General features: G+C 53.8%; 1 protein-coding gene across 5 annotated transcripts in view; it reads left to right on the top strand.

Annotated features, from left to right (window-relative positions):
• The window catches only part of Cdc42bpb (CDC42 binding protein kinase beta), an 82,082-nt gene extending 56,467 nt beyond the window's left edge, over positions 1-25,615 (top strand). Inside the window, exons 15-39 of one of the 5 annotated variants that reach the window (XR_015621662.1) lie at positions 495-739; positions 826-931; positions 1,328-1,452; positions 1,811-1,916; positions 3,299-3,447; positions 4,492-4,586; positions 6,289-6,368; positions 8,296-8,346; positions 9,362-9,451; positions 9,716-9,793; positions 11,008-11,113; positions 12,169-12,305; positions 12,827-12,966; positions 13,967-14,048; positions 15,323-15,539; positions 15,638-15,700; positions 16,929-17,528; positions 20,107-20,204; positions 20,300-20,384; positions 20,509-20,626; positions 20,734-20,851; positions 21,372-21,477; positions 21,569-21,639; positions 22,033-22,112; positions 24,341-25,614. Coding sequence is in view for 3 of the 5 variants with exons in the window: in XM_087551969.1 (XP_087408095.1) it covers positions 495-739; positions 826-931; positions 1,328-1,452; positions 1,811-1,916; positions 3,299-3,447; positions 4,492-4,586; positions 6,289-6,368; positions 8,296-8,346; positions 9,362-9,451; positions 9,716-9,793; positions 11,008-11,113; positions 12,169-12,305; positions 12,827-12,966; positions 13,967-14,048; positions 15,323-15,539; positions 15,638-15,700; positions 16,929-17,528; positions 20,107-20,204; positions 20,300-20,384; positions 20,509-20,626; positions 20,734-20,851; positions 21,372-21,477; positions 21,569-21,639; positions 24,341-24,472 (3,198 nt within the window). In the remaining 2 variants the exon portion in view is untranslated. 5 annotated transcript variants of the gene reach the window in all.
• The last annotated feature ends 324 nt before the right edge of the window (positions 25,616-25,939 follow it).

The following is a 25,939-nucleotide window of genomic DNA, read 5'->3' as shown; positions in this document are numbered from 1 at the left end:
TTCCCCAGCCATGTCACCCCCGCACACCTGTGCTTAGTTAGGATGCACGCCAGCCGGGATGGCGCTACACACAGCCTCTGCCCACCACGTTCCTTCTTCCCTTCCTTATGGTCTTCTGTCACCACCTCCCACTGCCTGCTCCTAAGAGCAGGGACCTCGGTGTCACCCCAGTCACAGAGTCTGTGCCACGCTCTGCCGTCGCCCAAACTTGCCTGTGCTTGGTTTTTTTTTGTTTTTTTTTTTTTCTTTTTTTTTTTTTCTTTTTTCTTTTTTCTTTTTTTCGGAGCTGGGGACGGAACCCAGGGCCTTGCGCTCGCTAGGCAAGCACTCTACCACTGAGCTAAATCCCCAACCCTTGCCTGTGCTTGTTAGAAGGACCCCACCTTCCACACTGGCTGCTCTACCTGGTACAGTCCCAGACACCAGCTAGTAGTAGAGGAAGAAAAGTCACCTTGACACAGAGATTGTCGGTTTATTTCAACCTTTATCTGAAGGTGAAGCAAGGAGGCCGGGGGCCGGGTGCCACGTTAGAACATCAGCAGGAGATCTCCAAAATCAGGTCAGAGCTTGAGAAGAAAGTCTTGTTCTATGAGGAGGAGTTGGTCCGCCGAGAGGCCTCCCATGTGCTAGAAGTAAAGAATGTGAAGAAGGAGGTGCACGAATCTGAAAGCCACCAGTTGGCCCTGCAGAAAGAGGTCCTGATGCTGAAAGATAAGTTAGAAAAGTCAAAACGAGAACGGTAAGTGTTGCGATCTCCAGGTGAGAACGGAAGCTCGCCGCCATGCTGCAGGCGGTGGGTGAGTGCTCTCTCCCTCACCTCCACAGGCACAGTGAGATGGAGGAGGCCATAGGTGCCATGAAAGACAAGTACGAACGGGAGAGGGCCATGCTGTTCGACGAGAACAAGAAGTTAACAGCAGAAAACGAAAAGGTGACTTGATGTCTGTACCGCTGCTGATGACGTCGCTGCTGGGGGGCATCACTTCTGGGGAGACGATGCTACTCGGGGAATATAGCTACTGGGGGGAGGGGGTGTCACTCCTGGAGAGATGTTGCTGTTGGAAGGATGTTGCTGTCGTTCTCTCTCGGGTCTTTGGATGCCTGGTGCCAATGTTAAATATTTTGAGAATTTAGATGGGGTGCTTTGATTTGTTGAAAAGCTCCCCTCCCCATCTCTGTCATTTCTCTGGTTAGATTTTTACTGAACCGAAGCTTGGTTTAGGAACTGAGAGCCCCCAGTGCTGATCAGCAGCAGAGCTGGGCTCACTGTGCTGTGGGGAAGAGGTGCCAGACACACATGTGATGTGGTGACGTTGTTTGATTTCAGCTCTGTTCCTTTGTGGATAAACTAACAGCCCAAAACAGACAGCTGGAGGACGAGCTGCAGGACCTGGCCTCCAAGAAGGAGTCGGTCGCTCACTGGGAGGCGCAGATTGCAGAGATTATTCAGTGGTGCGTGCCTGGCGATGTGGGAAAGGCTGCTGTCTGGGCCGAACTCTTCCCTGAAGGCTGGGGTGCACCTTGCTGCCATCTGCCTGAATCCCAACCTCTGGGAAGCAGTGGCCCTCACACTGCACTAAGGGTGGGAGACCTGTTAGGACTTGGGTTGAACTGTTTATGCACCACGGGTGGGTGACACACAGGGGAGCACCCCCGCAGCCACTGTACACGAGTGGAGAGACCTACGATGGGGCAGAGGCAGTGTGCACTCCATAGCAGCAGCTGCTGTTCTAGCCACAGTGACAGGCATTGTCCTGAGGAAAGCAGACACCCCTCGTCTTCTTAAGATAAATACCCATTCCCTGTGCAGGGTCAGCGATGAGAAAGATGCCAGAGGCTACCTTCAAGCACTTGCTTCTAAGATGACCGAAGAGCTTGAGACTTTGAGAAGCTCTAGTTTGGGATCCAGGACACTGGTAAGGTGCTGTCTAAACCTTGGTCTCTTCTCCTGGAAAGCTCACTGCTGGTTTTATTATAAGCAAGTATGGAGCTTGATTCCTGTGCACAGGTCTCGTGCGGCTTGCAGGACACGTGGCAGCTGTCAGCCAAGCATCTCGTGGGCTCAGGGCTCATCTCTTAGCTGTTAACCTGATGAGGAGCTAAGCTATGACCTCAGAGGAGCAGGACGGGCTGACACAGGGCCCTTTACTGAGGACGTCCTCTACGCACTCCCTTGGCTCTGTTCTGAGCTTGAGGGTGTCAGTCTCTGGGCTCTATGGGGACCTGACTCTGCCCTTATTCCTGTGAGGCAGCAGCCACACTCCTAATGTTTCTCCCCACCACAGCTTTGGGGCAGTCACTACCTTTTCCTAATGCAATCTCGTGATGTGGCCCAGACTGACTTAGAAATCACTGTACAAGCAGCCACTGGTCTTCAGACTCGGGGTCCTCTTGCCTCTCAGCCGGGGAGTGCTGCTGGAATTGCAGGTGTGAGCCACCACCCTCAGCTCCCAGTCTCCCCTTCTCAGGGGAGCTAGAGAGACGGCTCAGCAGTGAAGTATGCTCATTGCCCTCCCGGAGGACCTGGGTTCAGTTCCCAGGACTCCCATGGTGGCTGATAACCACCTGTAACTCCAGTTCCAAGGACTGTGACTCCTCCTGATCTCCGCCAGCACCAAGCACACATGTAGTGCACATCCATTCACGCAGACAGAATGCCGATGTGCATAGTCTCACTAGTAACCTTGGCCAGCCTGGAATTCAATATATAGACCAGGCTGGCCCGGGACTCACAGAGATGCCCTTGCCTCTGCCTTCTGAGAGATTAAAACTTTGTACCCCCACCTTCACCTTAAAGCCCAGTTTAAAGGACTTTTAGGAAGGGCAGGAGAGAGATGGCAGTTAAGAGATATACTGACCATCCATGGGACCCAAGCTCGGCTCCTTGTCCCTGTGCCTGGCAGCTCACAGCCCCCTGTACCTCCAGCTCCGGGGTATCCAGGGCTCTGGTCTCCATGGGCACTTCCGTTACCTGGCCACACAAACACACATGCATGCAGTACATAAACATACAAAATAATGGGGAAAAGCCTTCTAAGAAAAAATAAGAAGTTACACAATACTGGCCTGGAGTTTTATCTCAGTGGTTGGGTGCTTACCTGGTGTGCCCCTACTCAGGGTTCATTCCCCAGCACCACAAAAAGAAAAAAAAATTACAAATATTAAAACTAAAAACAAGGCCAATTACGCTCGTTTATAAATATGATAGTAGAGGTGTAAGACTGAAAAGGTGCCTCGTTTGTACTCGCTTTATTAAGTGACCTAAAGTGTCCTGTACTCTCTGACCACACTGCCACAGGACCCACTCTGGAAGGTCCGTCGGAGCCAGAAGCTGGACATGTCTGCGCGGCTGGAGTTGCAGTCCGCTCTCGAGGCAGAGATCCGTGCCAAGCAGCTGGTTCACGAGGAGCTGAGGAAGGTCAAAGACACCAGCCTAGCCTTCGAAAGGTTGGTTTTACAGCGTCTGACCCTCAGAGGAACTGGGGTCCGGTGTGACTTTGGAGGCTGCCTGCAGCTGGTCAGTAGGCTTTGTTCTTGTCACCTGGGAAACCTTGCCACCCAGAGGAACCATGAGGTCCCTAAGTCTGTCGGATGATAACACTTAGTGCTTATTACAAGTCAGGCTGCCCTTCCTGCAGGAAAGAGTGCACTTGAGTGACCTCAGGAAGTAGTGAGGACCCTCAGTGCGCACGTGTCATCCCAGCACACAGGAGGCTGAGGCAGGAGACTCTTGAGTAAGGGGACAGCATAGACTATAAAACAGCCTTAAAGCCTTGAAGGTCAGTGGTAGAGAACTTGCCTTGCATTTGCCCCTCATACATCCCACTGAAGAAAATATTATCCCCATTCTACAGGTGGTAAGACCAAGGTGCAGGCAAATGGAGGTGAAGCAAAAAGCTCAGTGTCATCTGTTGATGGGTGGTTATGCTGAGTCCTGCTGTCCTGGCCAGATTTTACTGGAGACCTACTTAAGAGCCAGCCCTTGGGGCTCCACACTCGTGTTAGGTCGCCTGGTGTCAGTCATGGGAAAGCCTTTTCCAAGGAGACAGCTAAGGTGTCTGGACTGTGTGCTTATGGTCAGATGACAGTCAGAGGCTCACCCACACTCTCCTGGGCTGCACTCCTTGACCAGGACCTCATTAGGAGTTTTTGTTTCGTTGGTGTTAAGGCACAGTCTTGATGTGGCCCAGACTGGCCTTGACCCCCGCTCCTAAGAGGTCTCTGCCTCCTGGTTGCTGGGGATACAGACTTGCTCTCCCTCGCCCCTCAGCCATGACTGTAAATTCTGTGTTTGAATTCATAATTCTGAGCTTTCTGGGATGTGCCGACTGGGGAGGTCGGCCACGCCATTCTCGGGAGTGAGAATTCTCAGCAATCTCCACCATCCTTAGGAAGCCAGGAGAGCCCTGCCCTCCTCACACTCCGGCACATGGTGAGACAGGGACTGCGGTCTCCATCCAGTGCACCTAAGCCGCTTACGTCTCGTTTCAGCAAACTGAAGGAGTCAGAAGCCAAAAACAGGGAATTATTAGAAGAAATGCAAAGTCTGAAGAAAAGGATGGAAGAAAAATTTAGAGCAGATACAGGTAAAATAAAATCTAAAAGTTTGAATTATTAAATACCGGCCTTTCTAAGGAGCAGTTTTCTTCCTAGAGATATTTTTAGTTATATAAAATACTTCCAAAGTTAAAATTTTGAAAAAAGGGGTTGGGGATTTAGCTCAGTGGTAGAGCGCTTGCCTAGTAAGCACAAGGCCCTGGGTTCGGTTCTCAGCTCCGAAAAAAAGAAAAAAAAAATTTTTTTTTTTTTTTGAAAAAAAAAATGTTCAAAATTACCTCCCCCAAGTCAATAATAATTTTTGGTCAGTTCTTCCTTTGAAAAGGAAAGTAAACACACACGCACGCAGGCACGCACGCACTCGCAGTTACACTGGTCACGTGAAAGGCCCTTTTCAGCTGCTTTGAGCCCCTGTGGGCTGGGCTATTCCTGCCTTTTGCAGCTCACCTGGAGCATGCTGTCCTTTGAACAGGAGGCTACGGCAGGCAGAGCCCAAGTTTAGGCCAGATTGGAGTTCACAGATCCTCTGTTCACGTCTCCCAAGTGCCTCATGAATAGCTGTGCACATAACCGTTAGTGAGAGCTTTAGAAGTGAGGTGTTGGGGCCGGAGAGATGGCTCAGTGGTTAGAGCCCTGACTGCTCTCCCAGAGGTCCTGAGTTCAGTTCCCAGCAACCACATGGTGGCTCACAACCATCTGTAATGGGATCCGATGCCCTCTTCTGGTGTGCCTGAAGACAGCAGCAGTGTACTTATATATAATAAATAAATAAATCTTTAAAAAAAAAAAAAAAAGAAGTGAGGCGTTGGTCCACATCAGAAGGCAGCAGGTCATATCTGTCTGGGACGTGAGGACCTGTTGCAGCCCACAATCAAAGTGGACTTCACGCTCGAGATTCTCCATTCTAAATGGGTATCGTTTCAGTATAGGAAAGGCGCGTTTCCTAAAATTGGAGTCGTCTTACCATTTCAGAGGCATTTGTATACTGAGGATGAAATTCTTTTGATAAGTTGCCAATATTTTTTCCTACTTTGACATTTGCTAAGCAGTAGCCTTTCTAGGGCTAAGGTTGTAGCTGGGCGTTTGCCTAACAGGCACAAAGCCCTGGGTTTGATCCCCAACACCACACAAAGCAGGTGTGGTGTACGGACCTGTAAGCTCTACATCCTGGTCTACACGAGACCCTATTGTTGAATTTATTAATTTCATTTTCCTGACTGTTTATTGTTTTATGTGTATTCCTGTTTTCCGGTATATCTGTCTGTGCACCACTTTCTGCACAGGGCAGAAGAGGATGCGGGGTCCTCAGGAAATGTAGCCAGTGCTCTCCACCAGAGTCACCTTTTCAGCCCCCAAGCCTTCCCCCCACCCCACCCTCACCCTATTTTGTTTTAAAGTGTGAATCTCACTGTGTTACCCTCAGGCTGGCCTCAAACTCCTGATCCTCCCACCCAGCCTTGTGAGTGTCTGCTGTGGTTGCGGGGTTAGTGGATTTGGAACCACACTCTGGCCGGCAGCTAAAGGCGTCTTCCCAGCTTTGTGCTCACCTCAGATCTCTTTTCTCTCCTCATTCCTCGTGGTCTCTGGGACCTGCTTTCTGGAGTCTCTGCTGCGTTCAGTCACGCCTTCTTATAGCCTCAGTGACTGCAGTCAGGCCTGGCAAGTCGGTGGTGTTCCGTGGGGAGGACCGGCGTCTATGGTTTTGCCTCAGTCTGCCTTTTTTCCTTGCAGGGCTCAAACTTCCAGATTTCCAGGATCCTATCTTTGAGTACTTCAACACTGCTCCTCTTGCACATGACCTGACTTTTAGAGTGAGTACCGTTTTTTGAAAATAAGTTTGAAATAGTAGAATGTAGGCCAGGTACGGCACACACCTTTAATCCCATCACTCAGGAGGCAGAGGCAATCAGGCCAGCCTGGTCTATAAAGCAAGTTCCAGGGCAAGCCAGGACTAAACAGAGAAACCCTGTCTCAAACCTGAAGGCCTGTCACTTGTTGTGAGTCGGGCCTGGTGACGTCATGGGCAGGGAAGTCACGTGTGTGAAGGTGGAGAACTCTGCAGATGTTGGAACTGAGCGAAGACTCCGAGGAACTGGGAGACATGGTTATTAAGTGACTCAGTACCAAGCAGTTTACCAAGACCTTACCTGGTCCCGCCTGTCAAGGTGACCAGTGTGTGACTGCTTGCCTGCTGAGATGCCTTTGTGCTGGGGACAGTGCTTTCCTCCCTTCACCCGTTCTGGGACTGCTTCCCTGACAGGGTGCACCCTTAGCTCAGGCTTGATCCCCAGGACTGAAGGGGGTGGGAGCTGGAAGAATGAAAATGTCTGTCATCAGCAGAGCTTCTGGTGAGGCACCTGCTGCTGGTGTCTAACTTGTTATTTCCTGTCGACCTGCCAGTGCCTCACTGGCGCACTTGACTTCTCTCAGCCTGTCCCCCGTCACCGACAGTTCCCTTTCCCTAACCTAGTTGATTATAGACACAGTGACCACAGGACACCTTGTGCACTTTCCCCCGAGACTCAGGCTCTTCTCAGTGGACTTCAGAGCCATCCTAAGGCTGGGCCAGCAGTGAATCTCAGCTCAGGGTGGACGGTCCCGCCTGTGTCCTGGACAACTGTCCCTCCCCGTTCAGGACGTGCCAGAGGTCACTGGTGGCCTTTAATCATCAGAGTCCCTCTAAGTAGCCTGTCTCTTCCCACTTAGGACAGTAGAATGCCCACACTCCGGGCTTATATCGTTCTCTGTGTATGTTGTGTGCGTGTCCTTGGTGGGAGGAAGGGCTGGCATCGGTCTGCACAGGAGACAGATTCTTTCTGTACAGAGTTCACTTTGCCGCTGCATTACTGGCTGAAGTGGCGTGGGCATGGCATCCCGCCTTTGTAAGCCGGTAGCAGTCACAGGTGACCACGTGGGTTTGGTGCAACACTTCCAGGGCACCAGGGGTCATTCAGGGCACTCAGCTGTTTACCTTCCCTCAACAGTGTTTCTCTGTAGCCCTGGGTGTCCTTAAACTGAGTCTGTAGACCAGGCTGGGCCAAGTCTCTGCTTTTTGTCCATTTGCTTGGCTCAGTTCGGTTTGGTTTTTTGAGGTAGTTTCTTTGTGTATCCCTGACTGTCCTGGAACTCACTCCATAGACCAGACTGGCCTCTAGTTCAGGGATCTGCCTGCCTGTGCTGGGATTAAAGGTGTGACCACCACACCCAGCAAGTCCTCAGTTCTTAAGCAAATACATTATAAAAGTAATTGCTCACCTTGGCCAAACCTTATCATGGGTAAGTGGGTTACACAGAGAGCTGGGTAGCTTTTGCGGTGCCATCTAGCAGTGTGGAAGTCACAGCATGGACCGAGGTTAACATGGAGGTTAACATTCATCTGCCTCCCTCATTCAATGTCCAGCATGTCTCCCGCTGTTAGACCCTCACCAATGCTTTTCACCTGGATTGGGGTCCATGTTAAAAGTTTCCAGACCTGGGGTTGGGGATTTTAGCTCAGTGGTAGAGCACTTGCCTAGGAAGCTCAAGGCCCTGGGTTCGGTCCCCAGCTCCGAAAAAAAGAACCAAAAAAAAAAAAAAAAAAAGTTTCCAGAGCTGAGCCCTGGGAGCTCTTGAACTTTGCCAGATTAAACGTGTTGCTGATGCTAGAACTGGGTCTCCTTGGAGCCTCACTGGACTTTCTCGCCAGGGTTTACTGGGTGGGAAATGATCATTTATGTTCCTCCTGTCTGTTACACCAAGGACTCGCTCTCCTCCTCATCTGCATCTTCTCTGCTAGCCTTGTGGGAGGACGTAAGTGACGGCAGCTCCCCTTCCTTGGGCTGCTCAGAGACAGTGCCCTGTGTGCTCTGACTTCTGAGTCTGTGTCCTTTGATTAACAACTAAGGAAACGGCTTTTACGCCTCTAAAAATTACTTCATTGGCTTGCTCTTCCCTCACCAGCTGGATCGCTGACCTGTTTAACTTGCCTGTGGGTGGTACTCGTGTTTACTACCTTTGCTCACTATCTAATTAATGTCCCTGTCCTCGGAGGATTCGTTTACCAGCCCTAGCCTGCAGTACTCAGTTGTACCTGTGCTGTGTCCCCAGCCCTCCTCCCCTCGGAATGCTGGGTCTTCCTCAGGTCTGATCTGCAGCTGAGGTGCTCACCTGTACCACTAGATCAGGAGCAGAACACAGTTCAGCTGGGGATTCGTAGACTCTTCCGTACATTACCAAGGGATACCCACTGTGCCCATGTGGTGCTGTATCAGGGCTACACCCACAGAAAGGTTCACCCCAGACAGCAGCTAATCATGCGGTGCCTGTAAGTGCTGGGATTGTTAGAGGGAAACCCTGTGTTCATTGAAGTGCAAGCTCTAGCCGTCAGGGCTCTGTGGGTGTGATAGATCGACCGAGTTCTGTCGTCTGAGGACTGCCTGTGGCTGATTTTCCTAGTTCCTTTTTTTACAGATAGGTCTCTACTGTGTGGCCTTTGTTGGCTTTTAGAACTCACTGTTTAGTCTAGGCTGGCCTCAGACTCAAAGCACTGACTAAAGGCATGCGCTAACCTGCTTGCCCTAGTTCCTAGTTTATAATGGCTGGAGGAGAGAAGGCCCGTGTTGGGGTGGCCAGGCAACATATTCCTAGCAGTAATAGTGACTTGTCACTCCCCATAAAAGACAGAATACTTAAAAAAAAAAAAAAAAAAAGACAGAATACTTGTGAGAAAACAGCTTCATGATGAGACCTGGGGGTAGGACACAGGGGACCCTAGACCCTGACAATACACTGTCCAGGAAAAAATGCCACCTTTTTCTTTTCACAGACTAGCTCAGCTAGTGATCAGGAAACACAGGCTTCAAAGTTGGACTTGTCCCCATCAGTGTCTGTGGCCACAAGCACAGAACAGCAGGAGGTAAGACCATATGCCCTGTGGGGGCCCTGTGGGCGCCCCGTGGGCCCTGGGGTCTGCTGTGCAGGTTGTAGCTGTGATGGATGCGTCTCTCCCCTTCAGAGCTCTATGAGAGCATCAGCTGAATGAGTGAAGGAGACCTCAACAGGTGTCTCAACAATGTAGTAAATTAAAAATTCAGAATGTTAATAATTGATAGACTATGGAGAGAAACCCCAGCTAGGACCTGGCGGCCGAGCTGAGTTCTCCTGTCCACATTTCTCCTAGGATGCGGCTCGTTCACAGCAGAGGCCGTCTACTGTGCCGCTGCCCAACACACAGGCCCTCGCCATGGCTGGACCAAAGGTAGGCCCTTTCACACTGCTGGGTACCTTCGTGGTTTTAGAAGATAAACGCTGTGTAAAGTATCTGTGCTGGCTTTAAATACACACTGCAGGCCAGGATCCTTCACAAATCCAAGTCCAGAATCTGCGTTGCCATCTTCACACCTAAGCACTCAAGTTCTGAGGGTCTCCTCGGTTTCCTCGTCGGTCCCAGGCTGGTGGGGAGGCAGTGGGGGCCTCTCAGGCCCAGTTGTTTCCCTGTCCGTTATGTCTGTTGTCACCGAGGACCATGTGGTTTGTAGGAGAATGCTTCCCAGCCTGAGTGGAGCCATCCCCAGTGTGGTTTGAACCTCGGTATCCGGGTGGCTCTTCACCTTGCTTTCCTTACCAGCCTTGAAGCCCAACTGGGCCTCCTCGCTCTTGTGCAACAGCATTGTAGGTCGTCAGTTTCCCAGTTGAGGGGGCCCCAAGGTTGTAGCTTGGCCACATTTATGTATGCCCGGCATAGACTGTGTCTTTTGATATTTTCCCGTTGACCTGAGAGTAATTAGCTTTGGGACTCAGGATCGTGTAGAGTTAAGGACCAAGCCGAGGGGCTGTGCATTTTGTGAACTTCTGATACCCAGACAAACGTAATAGTGGTGTGAACCCCGGTGATGCCCAAGCCCCTGCCTCCTCTGGCACCTCCTCTGTTGCTCCTGGAGTTGTGCTAGCCACTCCCCCACTCTCAAGAAACACACGGTCTTGCCAGTGTCTGTAGCATCCTCTGACACCTCTGTCACTCCATGGGGTTTGCCAGGCAGCTGTCACAGCCTGTCCTAGTGTTCCCAGTTTGCCTCACAGTTCTTCCCGTCTGTTACATCCTAAGTGTTCTGTCCTGGCAGAAGGCAGTAGGTCTTTCCAAGATTCTGCTGTTACCATTTCTTGTAAGCTGAAAGCCTGCACACCTTTGAAGAGCCAAACCCAAGCAGGGTTCCAGGCCAAATCCCAGAACCCAGTTGGTACTGCTCCCTAGAAGCTGCCCTGATCTCGGTGGCTTTCAGCCATGAGCAGGGACACCAAGTCTGCCCCGAACAAGGCTAACTAAAGCGAGCTAGTGTGACTTTGAGCTCTGGCTCGGGAGAGGGAGGGCATGAAGCAGGCGGCTTCTCGAGCTGTCTACCAGTCAGTGCAGAGTCGATGGCCCACTTCTCAGTTCCCGGTCACCTGATTGGTTTCACTTGGTTTTTCCTGCAGCCCAAGGCACACCAGTTCAGCATCAAGTCCTTCCCCAGCCCCACCCAGTGTAGCCACTGTACGTCCTTGATGGTTGGGCTGATCCGACAGGGCTATGCCTGTGAGGGTGAGTACTGACCTCAGTGTGTGAGCAGGGCACACTGCTACTGTAGCTGCAGGGCACAGCAGCCCCCCAGAGGAGGGAGCTCACCACCCTGAGAGTACCTGCAGAGCCAACCCCCAGCCAGTCAGGAGACGCCAGCAGGGGTCAGAGCTTGCACTCTCGAGGCGTGTGGGGATTTTGTTTGTTCTTAACTTTTGAATTACATTTATCTATCTGTGTATGTGAGCGTGTGGGCACATGTGCCATGGTGCATGTGAGGGTCAGAGGGCAACTTGAGAGAGTAGCTTCTCTTCTCTCCTGTGGTTTCCAGAAGTTCCACTCAGACTTGGCAGGGTCACCCTTACCTGCCAAACCTCACAGGTCCCAGGCTAAATAGACCTCGCCATTGACTCTGTTAATGTCTTTTTGGTGGTGGTCTTTTTTTTTTTTTTTTTTTTGGAGCTGGGGACCGAACCCAGGGCCTTGCGCTTCCTAGGCAAGCGCTCTACCACTGAGCTAAATCCCCAACCCCCATTATTTTTAAATAGCAAAAAAACCCTCTTTTCCTCCGCCGTGCTGGGTTGGCTTCAGGTCTTGAGCCTGCTCCTGCCCCATTTCACAGACCTGCGATTTGCTGGGTCAAAGCCTCCGCTGCCCCAGGCACACGCTGGCTGTGCCCTGCATTCCTTCCTACAGAAGTTCCTTCCTGGCTGCTGGCTTGTCACTTGTCAGTAGTCTTAAGCCTTCTGATGGCCTGTGTGTCACGGGGACCATTGCCCTGCAGAGAAGTGCAGGCGACCGCAGTGGCCAGATCAGGAGTCACCTGTGCAGAGTAAAGGCGGGCTCTGGAGTGACTTCGAGGCAGGCTTTGTGGGTGGGTGCTTTTGTTCAGGAGGCCCCTCTTGATGTGTGGGCACCATGTATGAGCCTTTATTCTGAAACCTTTTGGGAACTGTTTTCTATGAAGTCCTACCGCACACCTCAGCTTCATAGACAGCGTGTGCACAGAGCCTGTGCTCAGCCATGCTGCCTCCTCTCCTCAGCAGCATGTTATAAGGTAGGACTGTCCTCTTTTTCAGTCTGCGCGTTTTCCTGCCATGTGTCCTGCAAAGACAGCGCTCCCCAGGTGTGCCCCATACCTCCTGAGCAGTCCAAGCGGCCTCTCGGCGTAGACGTGCAGAGGGGCATAGGCACAGCCTACAAGGGCTACGTCAAGGTAGGTGGAGCCAGCGTCTCTGGCCCAGCGTGGCTCACTCTGCATTAGGTCATTAGGTCGGCTCCTAGCTTTGGTGTAGAGAGCAGCAATCACAGCTCATCTGTGGTTGAAGCCGCACTTTGCTGCCTGTCACGAAGAACCACTGGACAGGGGGAGTCCACCTACAGCTCCCTCCCACAGGAACTCCCTGGGTTGCTGACCAGTGAGCTTCAAGTCAGGGCTCCAAAGCCAAGCAGGGCTTGCAAACCACAGGTTCTCAGGCTTCCCCATGTCCTCTTCCAGCCATAGCCTCCAGGATGCAGTAACCCCTGGTGCCTTGTGTTATCTTCCTGTTAACAAGCTTCTCTAGTCAGGCCCAAGCCTCCTGAGCCAGGACACAGGCTGGCTTGTCTACCACTCTGGGAAGGGCTGTCGGGAGAGCCAGGGCAGTCATATAGAAGGTGGACACAGACTGAGCAGTGTTAAGGGTCTGGCAGTCTCTGCCTGTGCTGCCTGGATCCACGTGGTCAATTGGTCTGTAGGTCCCGAAGCCCACAGGCGTGAAGAAAGGGTGGCAGCGGGCTTACGCAGTGGTCTGTGACTGCAAGCTCTTCCTGTACGACCTGCCAGAAGGGAAGTCCACCCAGCCTGGGGTCATCGCCAGTCAAGTCTTAGACCTCAGGTAGGTTTAATCCACAAAGCACTAATGCTCCGTCCACAGTGGCGGGCCTGTGAGACCTGTGCGGCCTGCTCATTTCTCTCCGTGTTTCTCTGAAGAATGGTTAACAGGTAGAAGGAGCTGTCATGAGAATTAACCAGGTACCTCGGGCACACTCGGTGCCACCTATGGGAAGGGCCTGCGTTATTCCCACCTTTTGCCAAATCAGAACAGCTGGCTAACATCGGTAGTTGGCCTAGTAGCAACACAGGCTCAGGTCTGCGTGGTCTTTGGCTGGTTCCTTCCGAGAGTTGTGAGAGCAGAGATGAGTCAGAGTCACCCAGCAGTGGCAGCGTCCCATGCATTCCATGTCCCCATCCCAAATGGTACCTGCCGTCTAAGGCTGTCTCGGTCACTGTTGAGACTGAGGACCAGGGCGAGTCTTAGAGAGGAAAGCGCTCAGTGTACTTGCTTACAGGTTCAGGGGTTTAGTCCATTGTCATCGTGAGGGAGCATGAGAACATGCATGGTGCAGGAACAGTAGCTGAGCTACGTCCTGATCTGAAAGCAGAGACTGAAGGGAGCCTGCGGTGTCTTACAGAGCCCACCCCAGTGACACACTCCTTCCAGCAGGGTTACATCTTTCCAATCCTTCCAAACAGGGCTGCTCCTTAGTGACTGAGCGTTCAAATCCATAGGCTATGGGGGCCACTCTTACTCCAGTCACCACAATGCTATGTCCCAGCCTGAGCCCAAATGTCTGGGCCTCACTGAGGGTGGAAAACAGCCCATCCTGGACCTAGCACCTTCTGCTTCTTGTTTATGGTTGTACCAGGACAAGTGTGGGGTGTAGAGCTGGGGGAACAGCGGGCCATGTGACCGTGCAATCCAGGCAGAGGGCTCTGTCCTCAGCACCCCCCTCACCCCCCCCCACCCCCAATCCAGTGATATGAGTTGTGCAAATATGGCAGCAAATGTGTGGGGCTTTCTCAGAGCCGCGTGTTGTGTGTCTCTTTCTTGCCAGAGATGACGAGTTTGCTGTGAGCTCAGTCCTGGCCTCAGATGTCATCCATGCTACACGCCGAGACATCCCGTGTATATTCAGGGTATGAGTCTCTCCGATTTTATTTCTGTCTGTTGATCGTTTTAAAAATAAATCACGGGGTTGGGGATTTAGCTCAGTGGTAGAGCGCTTGCCTAGCAAGTGCAAGGCCCTGGGTTCGGTCCCCAGCTCCGAAAAAAAGAAAAAAAAAATCACACTGTTAAAAGACAGTAATTCTTAAAACAAAACCGAAAGCCATAGGCACATTGGAGCACACCTTCAATCTCAGTGCGTGGGAGCCAGAGGCTATCCCAGTGGCCCCTCGCCTGCCTCATGTTCCCACGGTGCACCAGGTGCCTCCCCGATGGTATAGCTGCCCCTCACTGAGCAGCCTGCTCTCCCTACACAGCCTGTTTCATGTGGAGTCTGCCCACCACTGGCTTCCCATGGAGCCTCCCTCTTCACCCCAGTCACTGTGTCTTAGCATTGAAGGGACATTTCGTGGTGGACCTGTGAGGCGAGAGTTGCTTTAGGCCCCCTCCCTGGCATCCAGACTCTTAAATTGACCACATCTGGTTTGTCTCTTCTCTCTGACTGGGTTGGTGCCCTCTGCTCTCCGGGGTGGCTGCATACTGTGATATAGGGCACTGCCACATTAGGAAGTTTCTGGAAGACTCGGTCAGAGAAATGCACACTGCCTCAAGTTTGCCGACCACAGAGCTAAGTCTGAGAGTTGTTTGCACTGAGTCACACTTTGATTCAGAAGCAGCCTTTGTATATAATCCAGGAAACCACCACCATTCCATGCTCAAAGTGACAATCGTTATAGCTGTGGGGCTCCCAGGTTCCTAATGTCCTACTGAATACTTACCGGAGACCCTTTCTTCCTTGGACATGCCCTAAGAGTCCACATCTTAATCAGAATAAAGCTATTAACAAAAAGAAAAAAAAATTTTGAGGCAGGGTCTCTATTGGAGCTGTTGCAGAACTTAACTATATAGATCAGACTGGCCCACAGATCCTGCTGCCTCTGGCTCCTGAGGTGCACGCCACCACACCCAGCCAAGACATTTTTAAATGTGCTTACACGGTAGTGTTGACCAGAGCAGAATTAGTTGAAGTCTGGCCGGGAAAGGATGGATGTCTGTTTGCAGCCCTGTCCCTTCCTGTCAGCAGCCTGGCTGGCAGTTGAAGAGCCTGGTGGTCTCTGGGGCGACTCAGAGACACTGACATGACTGATCCCGCTAGTGACCTCTGGAGCCAGGCGGTTCCAGCACAGTCCCTGCTCTGACCTGGCTGACAGCTCATGGTCTTGTCTGTTTTGTTTCTCTCATGAAGGTGACGGCCTCTCTCTTAGGTTCACCTTCTAAGACCAGCTCACTGCTCATCCTGACAGAGAACGAGAATGAAAAGAGGAAGTGGGTTGGGATCCTGGAAGGGCTGCAGGCTATCCTCCACAAGAACCGGCTGAGGAGCCAGGTGGTGCACGTGGCACAGGAAGCGTACGACAGCTCACTGCCGCTCATCAAGACCGTCCTGGCTGCCGCTATTGTGGGTATGTCTGCAGGGCCCGAGCACGGCCGTGCGGCCCCGGCCCTCTCCTGTTTGGAGAAGCAGGTCCCGGCTCACGGGACCCACACGTTGTTTCCCCAGATGGAGACAGAATTGCGGTCGGCCTGGAAGAAGGGCTCTACGTCATTGAGCTCACCCGAGATGGTAAGTAGGAGGGCAGCATGAGTCCTGCTTGGCTGCCGCAGACACACAGGGCCTCCAGGGGGTTCAGTGGGTTCACTTGAGTGTGGCATAAAGTATCTGAGGCCCCAGACTCCAGCTTTGAGACTGTGAAAAAGGGACATCCTGGTATGCAACTTGAGTGACAGTGTCAGAGGACATTATGAGTGTCCTAGGCAAGAAGTGGAGAAAAGGTTCTCAGGTGACATGGCAGGCACTCAGTATATGCATGTGCCTGGGCGTAGCCTGGAGACCACCGAGGAGGCCTGGTTATTCTGTTTCTCTCTATGTAGTCCTGACAGTCTTGGAACTCTTATGGAGACCCTGCTGGCCTCAAACTCCTGCCTCTGCCTTCCGAGTGCTGGGATTAAAGGTGTGACCCGCCACGCCCAGCCAGTTTTTTTTAACATGCATTTATTTGCTCATCTGATAGAGGTTATGGAGTCCAGAGGTTAGGAATCAGCTTTGACAGGCAGTCGGGGGGTCTGGGGTCTCAGACTCAGGTGTTCCCGCTTGGCAGCAAACACCTTTACCCCAGGCCACCTTGCTGGCCTTCTGTACTGAATTGTTACTGTTGGCTTGCTTGGTTGCCTTTGAGCCCAACATAGCCCTGGCCATCCTGGAAATCTGAGACATCTGCCTACCTCTGGGTTCTGGAGTTAAAGATGTGCACCCCATCCCCAGCCTCTGTTGAATTTTGTAGAGAGAATGGGACGGGTGTAGGTCACCAAGCTCTCGAGAGAACCCAGCAGTGCCAGTGCACTGAAACTTACCAGAGCTCATGTTCCTCTCCTGCCAGCCAGAAGGGAGGCTCTCCCTGTCTTTCCCACTCCGTAGCCCTTCCTGTCGAATGGGAGTAAGTCAGAGCCTACAGTGGCCAGAGCATGTGGGCAGCTGAGTCCTGGAGATCCGAGTGAGGGAAGGAGGTGAAGAGCCTAAGCCAGCTAGGGTCCTAGTTTGAGTGGCATGAGGTCAGGGAATCCCAGCCGCAGCCCAGCCTTACTCCCTGGGCTGTAAGTCTCCAGCTGGACCCTGGCACAGAGTCTGGGACAGGTAGCAGCAGGACCAGGGTTGGCAGGACACGGAGACAGACGTGCCATTATCTCTGTTAGGAGCATTCGCACCACTGGCCCTGGGGCTGACTGGTGGGAGGATCATGGGTGGAGAGGACGGTGTCAGCCAAAAGCACATCACCGGCGTCCTCTGCTCACAGTGATCGTCCGCGCTGCTGACTGCAAGAAGGTATACCAGATCGAGCTGGCGCCCAAGGAGAAGCTCATCCTCCTCCTCTGTGGCCGGAACCACCACGTGCACCTCTACCCCTGGACCTCCTTCGATGGAGCAGAAGCTAGCAACTTTGACATCAAGCTCCCAGAAACGAAGGGCTGCCAGCTCATAGCAACAGGGACGCTGAGGAAGAGCTCGTCCACCTGCCTGTTTGTCGCCGTGAAGCGGCTGGTCCTTTGCTACGAGATCCAGAGAACTAAGCCTTTCCACCGGAAGTTCAATGAGATCGTGGCCCCGGGACATGTGCAGTGGATGGCCATGTTCAAGGACAGGCTCTGTGTTGGCTACCCCTCCGGGTTCTCTCTGTTGAGCATCCAGGGGGACGGGCAGCCTCTAGACCTGGTAAATCCCGCTGACCCCTCGCTCGCGTTCCTCTCACAGCAGTCTTTCGATGCCCTCTGTGCTGTAGAGCTCAAAAGTGAGGAGTACCTGCTCTGCTTCAGCCACATGGGACTGTACGTGGACCCTCAAGGTCGGAGGTCACGCACGCAGGAGCTCATGTGGCCTGCGGCTCCTGTCGCCTGTAGTATGTATATGTTTTCTGCCATTTCACTGTTGCTGCTTCTCACACAGACAGTCAGTCGGCATGTTCTGTTTGCTTTGGTTTGTCTCTCAGTCCCTGAGCCAAGAGTTAGGGGCAGGAAGACAGGGTGTTCGCTCAGCTAGAGGGTGTGTGCAGGCTAGACGCCGTGCTGCACAGAATCAGGGCCTGTGGTGATGACTAGCCTCACTCCTCAGTCCCCTGCTGATTCCTCAGAGGGCTGACAGCAGCTGGCCTCCTGGGCAGAAGGGCACAGTGGGTTGGGAAGGGACCTTGCGTCTTGTTTTAAAAAGCATTCCCGGGGTTGGGGATTTAGCTCAGTGGTAGAGCGCTTGCCTAGCAAGCGCAAGGCCCTGGGTTCAGTCCCCAGCTCCGGAAAAAAAAAAAAAAAAGAAAAAAAAAAAAAAAGCATTCCCGTAGTAGAATTCACAGGGAAGAATAAATCACAGGGACTCGGTTTCTAGGAGACTGCATCGAGGTACTGTCCCTTGTAGGCCGGAGCCTGTTAGCTCTACAACATGCTTCTGCGAGGGGGTGCTGTCCAGGGGCTGGGACGCCCTGATTTGCTTGAGCAGTTGTGAGTCTGGAAGAACTAGATGCCTCTGTTGTCTGGACTCTGCAGCACCACTGGGCCACCCCGCCACTCGTTATGTTTGAAGGCCTCGAGCTGTTCCATCCAGCCCTCATGGGACTGGAGGGCAGTAACAAGCATCGAGGAGGGCAAGCCAGCAGAGCACAGGCTGGATTTGACCTGGAGCCTGTGGAGTGGCTGGGATAGGAGGTGGGCTTCCATGACGGTGGGCAGCTGTGAACACCACAGGCTGTCTGCACGCTGCTCTGGCCAAGGGGGATGCCCAAGGCTGATCACTCAGTCTGTGCAGTGCAGTGCAGTGGTTCTCAAACCCTCTCCCTCGCCGGGGAAGCTGGGGCAGCAGTCCCAGGGCAGTGCCAGCCAGCGGGAAGGAAGGACAGCCTTGGAGGTTCCTTTTCCTGGTCTTTGCAGGAAGCCAGTGCAGCGCACTAAGCCGTACACTCCTAACTTCCAGAATGCCATTTTTCTTCCCAGTTTGGCTTTGGAACGGGCACACATCCCCAAGTGCAGTGTTGTTCTAATCCTTGGTACAGATAACCAGCATGGACACCCAGTGTTCCCTCCCCACTTTCATGGTCAGCCTCACGTGGAACCAGCCAGCTTCAGAGCTGGAAGAAGTTAAGGAACTTGGAGGGTGGAGCAGCATCAGAGTCTGCAGTGCCTCCTAGTCCTGTCTCACGAGGCAGGGTCCAGAGGCTCGCTCCGTAGCCTGCAAGTCTACGTGCCATCCAAAGCACACACCCGCCACCACGTGTGTAGTGTTTATTCAGATGCTCGGTTTGTCCTTTGTTGCTGGATCAGTAGAGTCCCCTGTATAGTCAGCAAGTAAGAGCTGCCCCAGCGTTCCCGTGTGGAGAGTTTTCATCTTTGAGGTAATTGAGGGCCGTCCTCTGCACAAGGCATTCAAAAACAGGACAGCCGCCCCCACCCGTGTCAGGAACACCACTGGTGGGTTCCAGCATCTTACCCTGCCTAGGCTGGCACACACCCTCAGCGATGCTGCTGCTGGTGTCCTTAGCCTGGGTGTGCTGAGGTGATGCGGGGCCCAGCGGGCCTCTCCTGGGGTCCAGCTGTCTCCTGCGTACTCTGCATCTCCATAAATGCCCCTGACTGCATTCGAGGACACTGCAGGCTCCTGGCCGCGGCCAGGCCACCTGCAGCAGCATAGATGGGAGAAGTGGACATCCACTCTCCCTTGTGTCTGACAGGCCATCCAGAGAGATGGGCTCTACTGCGTCCTAAACTTGAGGGTGACGTGCTCAGGGGCATGTATCTGCAGTGTTCCAGAGCCGCTGTCATGACAGACAGCATTTCTTAAGACTCCCTGGAGATGCCTTTTCTCGTTTGATCATGTGTTCAGAGAAGATCACTGGGATGGGGCCCAGTGTGCCCTACAGGAGAGTCCCAATGTCCTTAGTGTAAAATGTGCACAGGAAGGTTATGCACCAGGGCAAAGGCTAGTGTGGGTCTGAAAAACCTGGTCTCTCTGTCATCTTACATGGCTTTTGGGACTAGAGAGGTGGCTCAGTGGTTAAGGCTGCTGTCCCAGGAGCTGGTGCCAGCATGTGTAAGTACACTCTAGGGGATCCTCCTCCTGTCCTCAGGCACTGCATGCACACGTGGTACATAACAGACATGCAGATCAAACTCCCAGACACGTCAAAGAAAGAAAACATGAGAAAAGCATGAAGGTGTTTGCCTGGACTGAACAAGTGTCCTGAGAGAACTGAGTTGAGGAAGTGCTTTCTAAATGAACTCCAGCGTCTTTCTGTAGTGTGGGAAATAGACCCTGGTGTGGAAGCAGTAGGTGCCTCTGTGTAGTTAAGACACACGTGACTTTGACGTAAAGGTGACTTCTGGCATGAGGGCCCCACCACAGGCAGTGGTGTGCATCCCCACCCAGCCTGGGTGGCCGAGGGCAGGTGAGGGCGGGCAGGGCTCCGTGTTGACTGCTCTGCTTCCTCGCACCAGGTTGCAGCTCCTCCCACGTCACGGTGTACAGCGAATACGGGGTGGATGTCTTCGACGTGCGCACCATGGAGTGGGTTCAGACCATCGGCCTGCGGAGGGTAAGACAGCATGGTGGTCCTGCCAGAGACAGCTGTGTCCCCGTCCCCCCTTTCCCTGGTGCCACACGTGATGGGTCCTCTCTGCTCCTACACAGATAAGACCTCTGAACTCTGATGGTAGCCTCAACCTGCTGGGCTGTGAGCCCCCACGCCTCATCTACTTCAAAAACAAGTTCTCAGGTGAGCCTCCCCAGGGGTGGGGGTGGGGGAGCCGGCCTTCAGGTGGACACAGGCCTGCCGGTCTGAGGGTCGTGGCATTGCCGCTATACACGCAGCGGCTATAGTGACTGCCCCCCACACACAGGCACCGTCCTCAATGTGCCCGATACCTCGGACAACAGCAAGAAGCAGATGCTGCGGACGCGGAGCAAACGGCGCTTCGTCTTCAAGGTTCCAGAGGAAGAGAGGCTGCAGCAGCGGCGGTGAGTGTGGTCCCTGTGGCTCGGGCCCCTGGGTCCACGCGAGTGCCGCGAAGGGCCAGCTAGAGCCAGAGGGTGTTTCCTGAATCGCAGATGTTTTCTTTCTGCAGAGAGATGCTCAGAGACCCGGAACTGAGATCCAAAATGATATCCAATCCGACCAACTTCAACCACGTGGCTCACATGGGCCCTGGCGATGGGATGCAGGTGCTCATGGACCTGCCTCTGGTGCGTGCTCAACCAGGCAGCGGGCGTGGGGCTCAGCTGGGGGCGGCGTGCTCAGTGCTGGGCAGGGGGCTCAGTGCGACATGAGGCTCCTCCGTGCGTGGGCGTGGGTAGGCTCCGTCCCCTGCTGTGCAGGCACAGGTAGTGTCTGGCTGCCTGTCCTGCCTCATTGTGCCCTGCTGACCTGGGACACTGTGCATCACTCCTGATCCCGAAATGGACGTCTATAGGAGTGGCCCGCCTGTGTGCGCTGTGTCCCTTAGGAAACAGTTGTCAAGAAAGGGTCTCTAGCTCCTTGGTGTGAGATAACAGTTTTTCTCATTCTTTTAAACATTGCATTTTCTGTAGGGTTTTCTACATTGACATTGCTAGTTCTTAGCCCGGAGGCCTGGTTGCTGCGTCCCGTTCTTAGCCATAGCCAGGGCCTGCAGCTGGCCTGTTCATTGCCGCCACACTGTGGCAGCCCCACTGTGGTCCCGTCTTTGTTCTCATGCCAGTCTCACATGCTGCTCTCTTCCCCCAGAGTGCTGCGCCCACAGCCCAGGAGGAAAAGCAGGGTCCTGCCCCAACAGGCCTCCCTCGGCAGCTCCCATCCAGGAACAAGCCCTATGTCTCATGGCCGTCCTCAGGTACCAAGGAGGGATAGGTGCTGGGCCAGCAACTCCATTCCCCATGATCCTCTGGGCCTCTCCCTAAGGTCAAAGGTGTCCTTGTCTATAGGTGGGTCTGAGCCTGGAGTGCCTGTGCCTCTGAGGAGCATGTCTGACCCCGACCAGGATTTTGACAAAGAGGTATGTGTTCCCCAGCACAGAGGCTGTGGCCACACAGGGCCTACAGAGTAGAGACTACTTCTTGTGTGGGGGAGAGCACTTCATCACCTGTCACCCCAGGGTCTGGTGGTTGGGAACTGGAACAAGGAAGACACCATATATCTGGGAGCGCAGTCTCGAGCCCCTCTGCAGCTCTGCATAGCCTGGGGTATAATGGTCTCAGCACAGAGACCCCAGTAGCATTGGGCAGCCCAGGGTACATGGCTGCCAACGTGAGTCATGGGTCTCCTTCAACACTGTGACCACGGTTGTGGGGTCATCAGGCACACATCCCACCAAGGGGTGAGGTTTCTTTTATAGCTGAGCCAGGTTCAGCCAGAGGCACCTCCTTCTGAACTTCTCTGTTCTCTGAAGGGATTTCATGTAGCCCAGGCTGACTGACCTCAAGCTTACTGTGTAGTTGAAGATGACCTTGAGTTCCTGACCCTTCAGGAGTAAGTCCTACTGTGGCGTGCTGTGGGCGTGCTTTCCATGCCCTGCTGTGTGTGTGTCTGTGGTCATGCCTGGCCAACTATCCCTGGGGCAGGGGCTCACAGTGTAGCTCTGTCTGGCCTGGAACTCACAATTTTGCCCAAACCCTGAGTTCACTGAGACCAGCCAGCCTTTGCCTCCTAAGCACTGACTAAAGGTGGCCACATCCTGCTTGTCTTTGCTTTCCTGACAGGACCTCAGTCCGCATAACTCAGCCTGGCTCTGCACTCTGAGGCTTCCTGCGCCTCTGCTCCTGGCCTCTGTGTGTGACATAGCCTGGCTCCCGTGCTGGAGAACCTTCTCTGGTCACCTGTGTGCCTTCCGTTCTAGGACACTTGGTGTGGGTGTGAGCAGCAACACTCCATGACTGGAAGGCAGCAGTGTCCTGCCTCCCCTGTGGAGTGGGCATGAGAGAGCAGATGAGACTTCACGAGCTGCACGTCTGTGCCTTAGGGTCTCTCTGCAAACCGGAGCTGGCCTGTCACCCACAGCCACCCAGTATTGGCGCTGACAGCCTCTGCTGCTCCACTTGCCATCCTGAGACTCAGCACTCTGGCCAGGGGACTCCCTGCCATCTTCCCTCTCCTTTGGCAAGCCCCATGGCGCGCTGGGTTTCTCTTGCTTTCTGAAGTCGGTCATTAGGTGTGGTTTTGTTTCTTATCTTATCTGGGTGTTTGCCTGCGTGTACGCCTGTGTACCATGTGTGTACCTGGTGCCCAAGGAGGCCAGAAGAGGGTGCCAGGCGCTCTGGAACTGGAGTTGTGGGTCGTTGTGGGTCGCCATGTGGATGCTGGGACCAAACCTGGGTCCTCTGAAGGAGCCGCCAGTGTCTCAGTGCTTCGCTGCCTCTCCAGCCCCCACCCCTCACATTCCTGATGATGTCCCTTGTCGTGCAAAGGTTATTTTTTTCCAGTCACAGGTGCTTTTGCTATTCTGTCTGGATCTGTTTCCGTGCCGCAAGCACTCATGTTCTTGGCGGTTCTAAGACTCTTGATCCGTGTTAGTTTCTGTGTGTGTGTGTGTGTGTGTGTGTGTGTGTGTGTGTGTGTGTGTGTGTAGAGCGCACGTGTAAATACCCCGTGCCATCACTTCTGGATGTGTTCTCCGCCCTTGGACATCTCGACAGCCTTGCTGAGACACCACACTGCTGCTTGTAGTAGACTTTGAATCAAACAGGAGGGCGAGCCCCTCGCGGTTTTCTTTAGTGCCGGGGATTGAACCGCAGAGCGTCAGCTCAGCCCTCGCTGTCTCTCACTGTGACACATGGTGAGTTTCCAGGCCGATTTGAACGTCTCTGGCACAGACCTGGAGCCTTCACACTCCCACACAACTGGGATTGCAGGCCAAGTCACTAGGCCCGGGTTCTGTGAGAGGCCATTGGAATTTCAGGAGATCACATTGAGTCTGAGGGCCACTTTAGGGATTGACACCATCTTAATCTCTAGTCGTGAATGTGGGGTTTTCCCGTTTATATGAGTCGCCTTGATTTTTCCGTGTGTGTGGGAGTGGGGGTTGTTGCTAAAACAGGCCAGATCCCCTGGTATGGAGTTATAGTCAATCGTGAGCTGCTTAGTGTGGGTGCTGGGAACCGAACCCAGGGTCTCAAAAGTACAGTGTGTTTCACCAGCTCCTTAAGTAGTTTGTAGTGGATGAGACCCTCCCCCTGCTCTTCAGGTTACTGTGGGTGCTACTGTGAACGCAGTCGTCTGTGGCTGTGCTGACGCTGAACCCTGACCCTGCTGCACTTGCATAGCTCTGTTTCGCTCCTGGCGTGCATGGCTTCTTTGGGACCTTGTGTGCAGAACCCTGCATAACTCTGTCCCTGTAAACAGCGTCAGGTCCCTTCTAGCGCAGTGTTGAACTGCAGCAGCTCGTTCTGTCCCTAACCTTAGGAGAGCTGTTTCCCTCACTGTTAACCCTGGGCTCACAGGACAGCCTTTGAGAGACGCGGCTGAAGTCCCCTTCTGTCTATTCCTAGCGCTTCCCACTTGGCTACAGTTGTCTGGCTTCCTTCTGCACTCCCTTCTCTTGTGCAGTGAGGACACCAAGGTACTTCTGAGTGCAGGGCAAAGGCTGATGAGCTCGCCTGCCACCTGAAGGGCCCTGCAGCAGCTGTGCACAGCGCAGGAGCACACACGCAGGGGCGAGCGAGCGTCGCCTGCTCTCACTCTCTCTCTCTCTGCATTGGCAGCCTGACTCTGACTCCACGAAGCACTCGACTCCGTCCAACAGCTCCAACCCTAGCGGCCCCCCGAGCCCCAACTCACCGCACCGGAGCCAGCTCCCTCTGGAAGGCCTGGACCAGCCAGCCTGCGACGCCTGAGGCCGCCAGCATAGCACCATAGGGCCAGGGAGCCCAGATGGCCCCAACATCAGTGCCAAGACTGAGCTGACCCTCCAGTGTTGTCCAAGGAAATGTAGAATCAGTTTGTAGATAGATAAAGTAATCTTTATTATAATGATCAGTTTTGTGCCACGTTGTTGGTGGCAACCGACCAGATGTGTTCGTCTGCACAGCCGCAAGGCAACACTGTTCCGTTTGCACATGAAGGACCACCACTCACCCCTCCCCCCAGGACCACCCAGGCCCACATCCATCGGCTTCCTCAGCAGATGCTGGGGTATGACCTCAAGACCTCCCTCTCTCCTGAAGCTGTCTCAAGGCCCTACAAAGACTAAAGTGCGCCAACCCAGTGTCACAGAAGGCAGAGGATAGTTTGTGGCCTTTTCATTCACTTAACCCTGACACAGGAAGCCACAGCAGTCCTGCTGACCGGCCGCCTGTGTCCCTCTGTCCGTCCATTCTGGGCCACAGCCACGAGATGCCCCTCCTCCTGTGAAGGCAGCTGTGCACTGGCTCCCACTGTGTCTGCAGCCTGCCACTGGCCGGCACACACAGGAGTTCAGAGGTGGCCAGAGCCTGGGAGCCATGCCCCAGGCCCTACGACGCCCCCTCCCCCATCGCCCTCCCCCACCCTGCATGGAGCCTCTGTGCTTAGTGGCCGAGTCAGTCACACGACTGCCCCACACTCCTGCACATCGGCAGCACCACGGCCCGGGAATGCCACGTGTGTTGAACCTCATCCCTCTGTGTCCTGGGCTGAGATCAGGTCTGTGGCCCTACCCATGAAGGCTTGCGACTAACTGTGGCAGCAGACATGTCTTGTCCTCGTCCTGGACAGGCCTCCCTTCCCCGCTGGCGCACTCGGGGACGAGATTCGGGGTGAGCGCTTGGCCAAGTTGGCACTGAGGGTTGTGGCACTGCTGGCCAAGCCTGTGTGTCACACCCAGCACCTGCTGCCTGCCCCGTCCACCCTCCCCGGCTTTGTGCCGGGGCAGGCACCTGCTGGGGGTTCTGGTTTTTACTTTTTTAATGTAAGTCTGAGTCTTTGTAATTATTGAATTGTGAGAACATTTTTGAACAATTTACCTGTCAATAAAGCAGAAGACGGCAGTTTTAAAGTTCCCGGTGGTGTGTGTGATGGTGATGTCCACTGCGCCTTCCTCCGACACTAAGGGGATGTACCCATGGCACCTGTGTCCAGAGCGTGAGCAGCTTCACCTCCTGAGGCTCACGTGGCTCCTGTGCTGTGGTGGGCACATCTGCCCAGACGCATTGCCAGGCTTGCAGACCCCACTAAGGAAACGTTGCATCAAGAGGAGCCGCGTCTCCGTCTGGACAGAGCAGCACTACAGGAAAGGTGGGGCTGGGTATGGAGAGGACAGCATTCTGTAAGACACCTGGCCAGCAGGACCTGCCCCCCAGTCCCCAGGAGTCAGCTTTCCTGAG

This window comes from Rattus norvegicus, chromosome 6, assembly GCF_021556685.1.
Source record: "Rattus norvegicus strain SHRSP/BbbUtx chromosome 6, alternate assembly SHRSP_T2T, whole genome shotgun sequence".
In the NCBI taxonomy this organism is placed as follows: Eukaryota; Metazoa; Chordata; class Mammalia; order Rodentia; family Muridae; genus Rattus; species Rattus norvegicus.
This window is presented reverse-complemented; position numbering and strand designations above follow the sequence as displayed.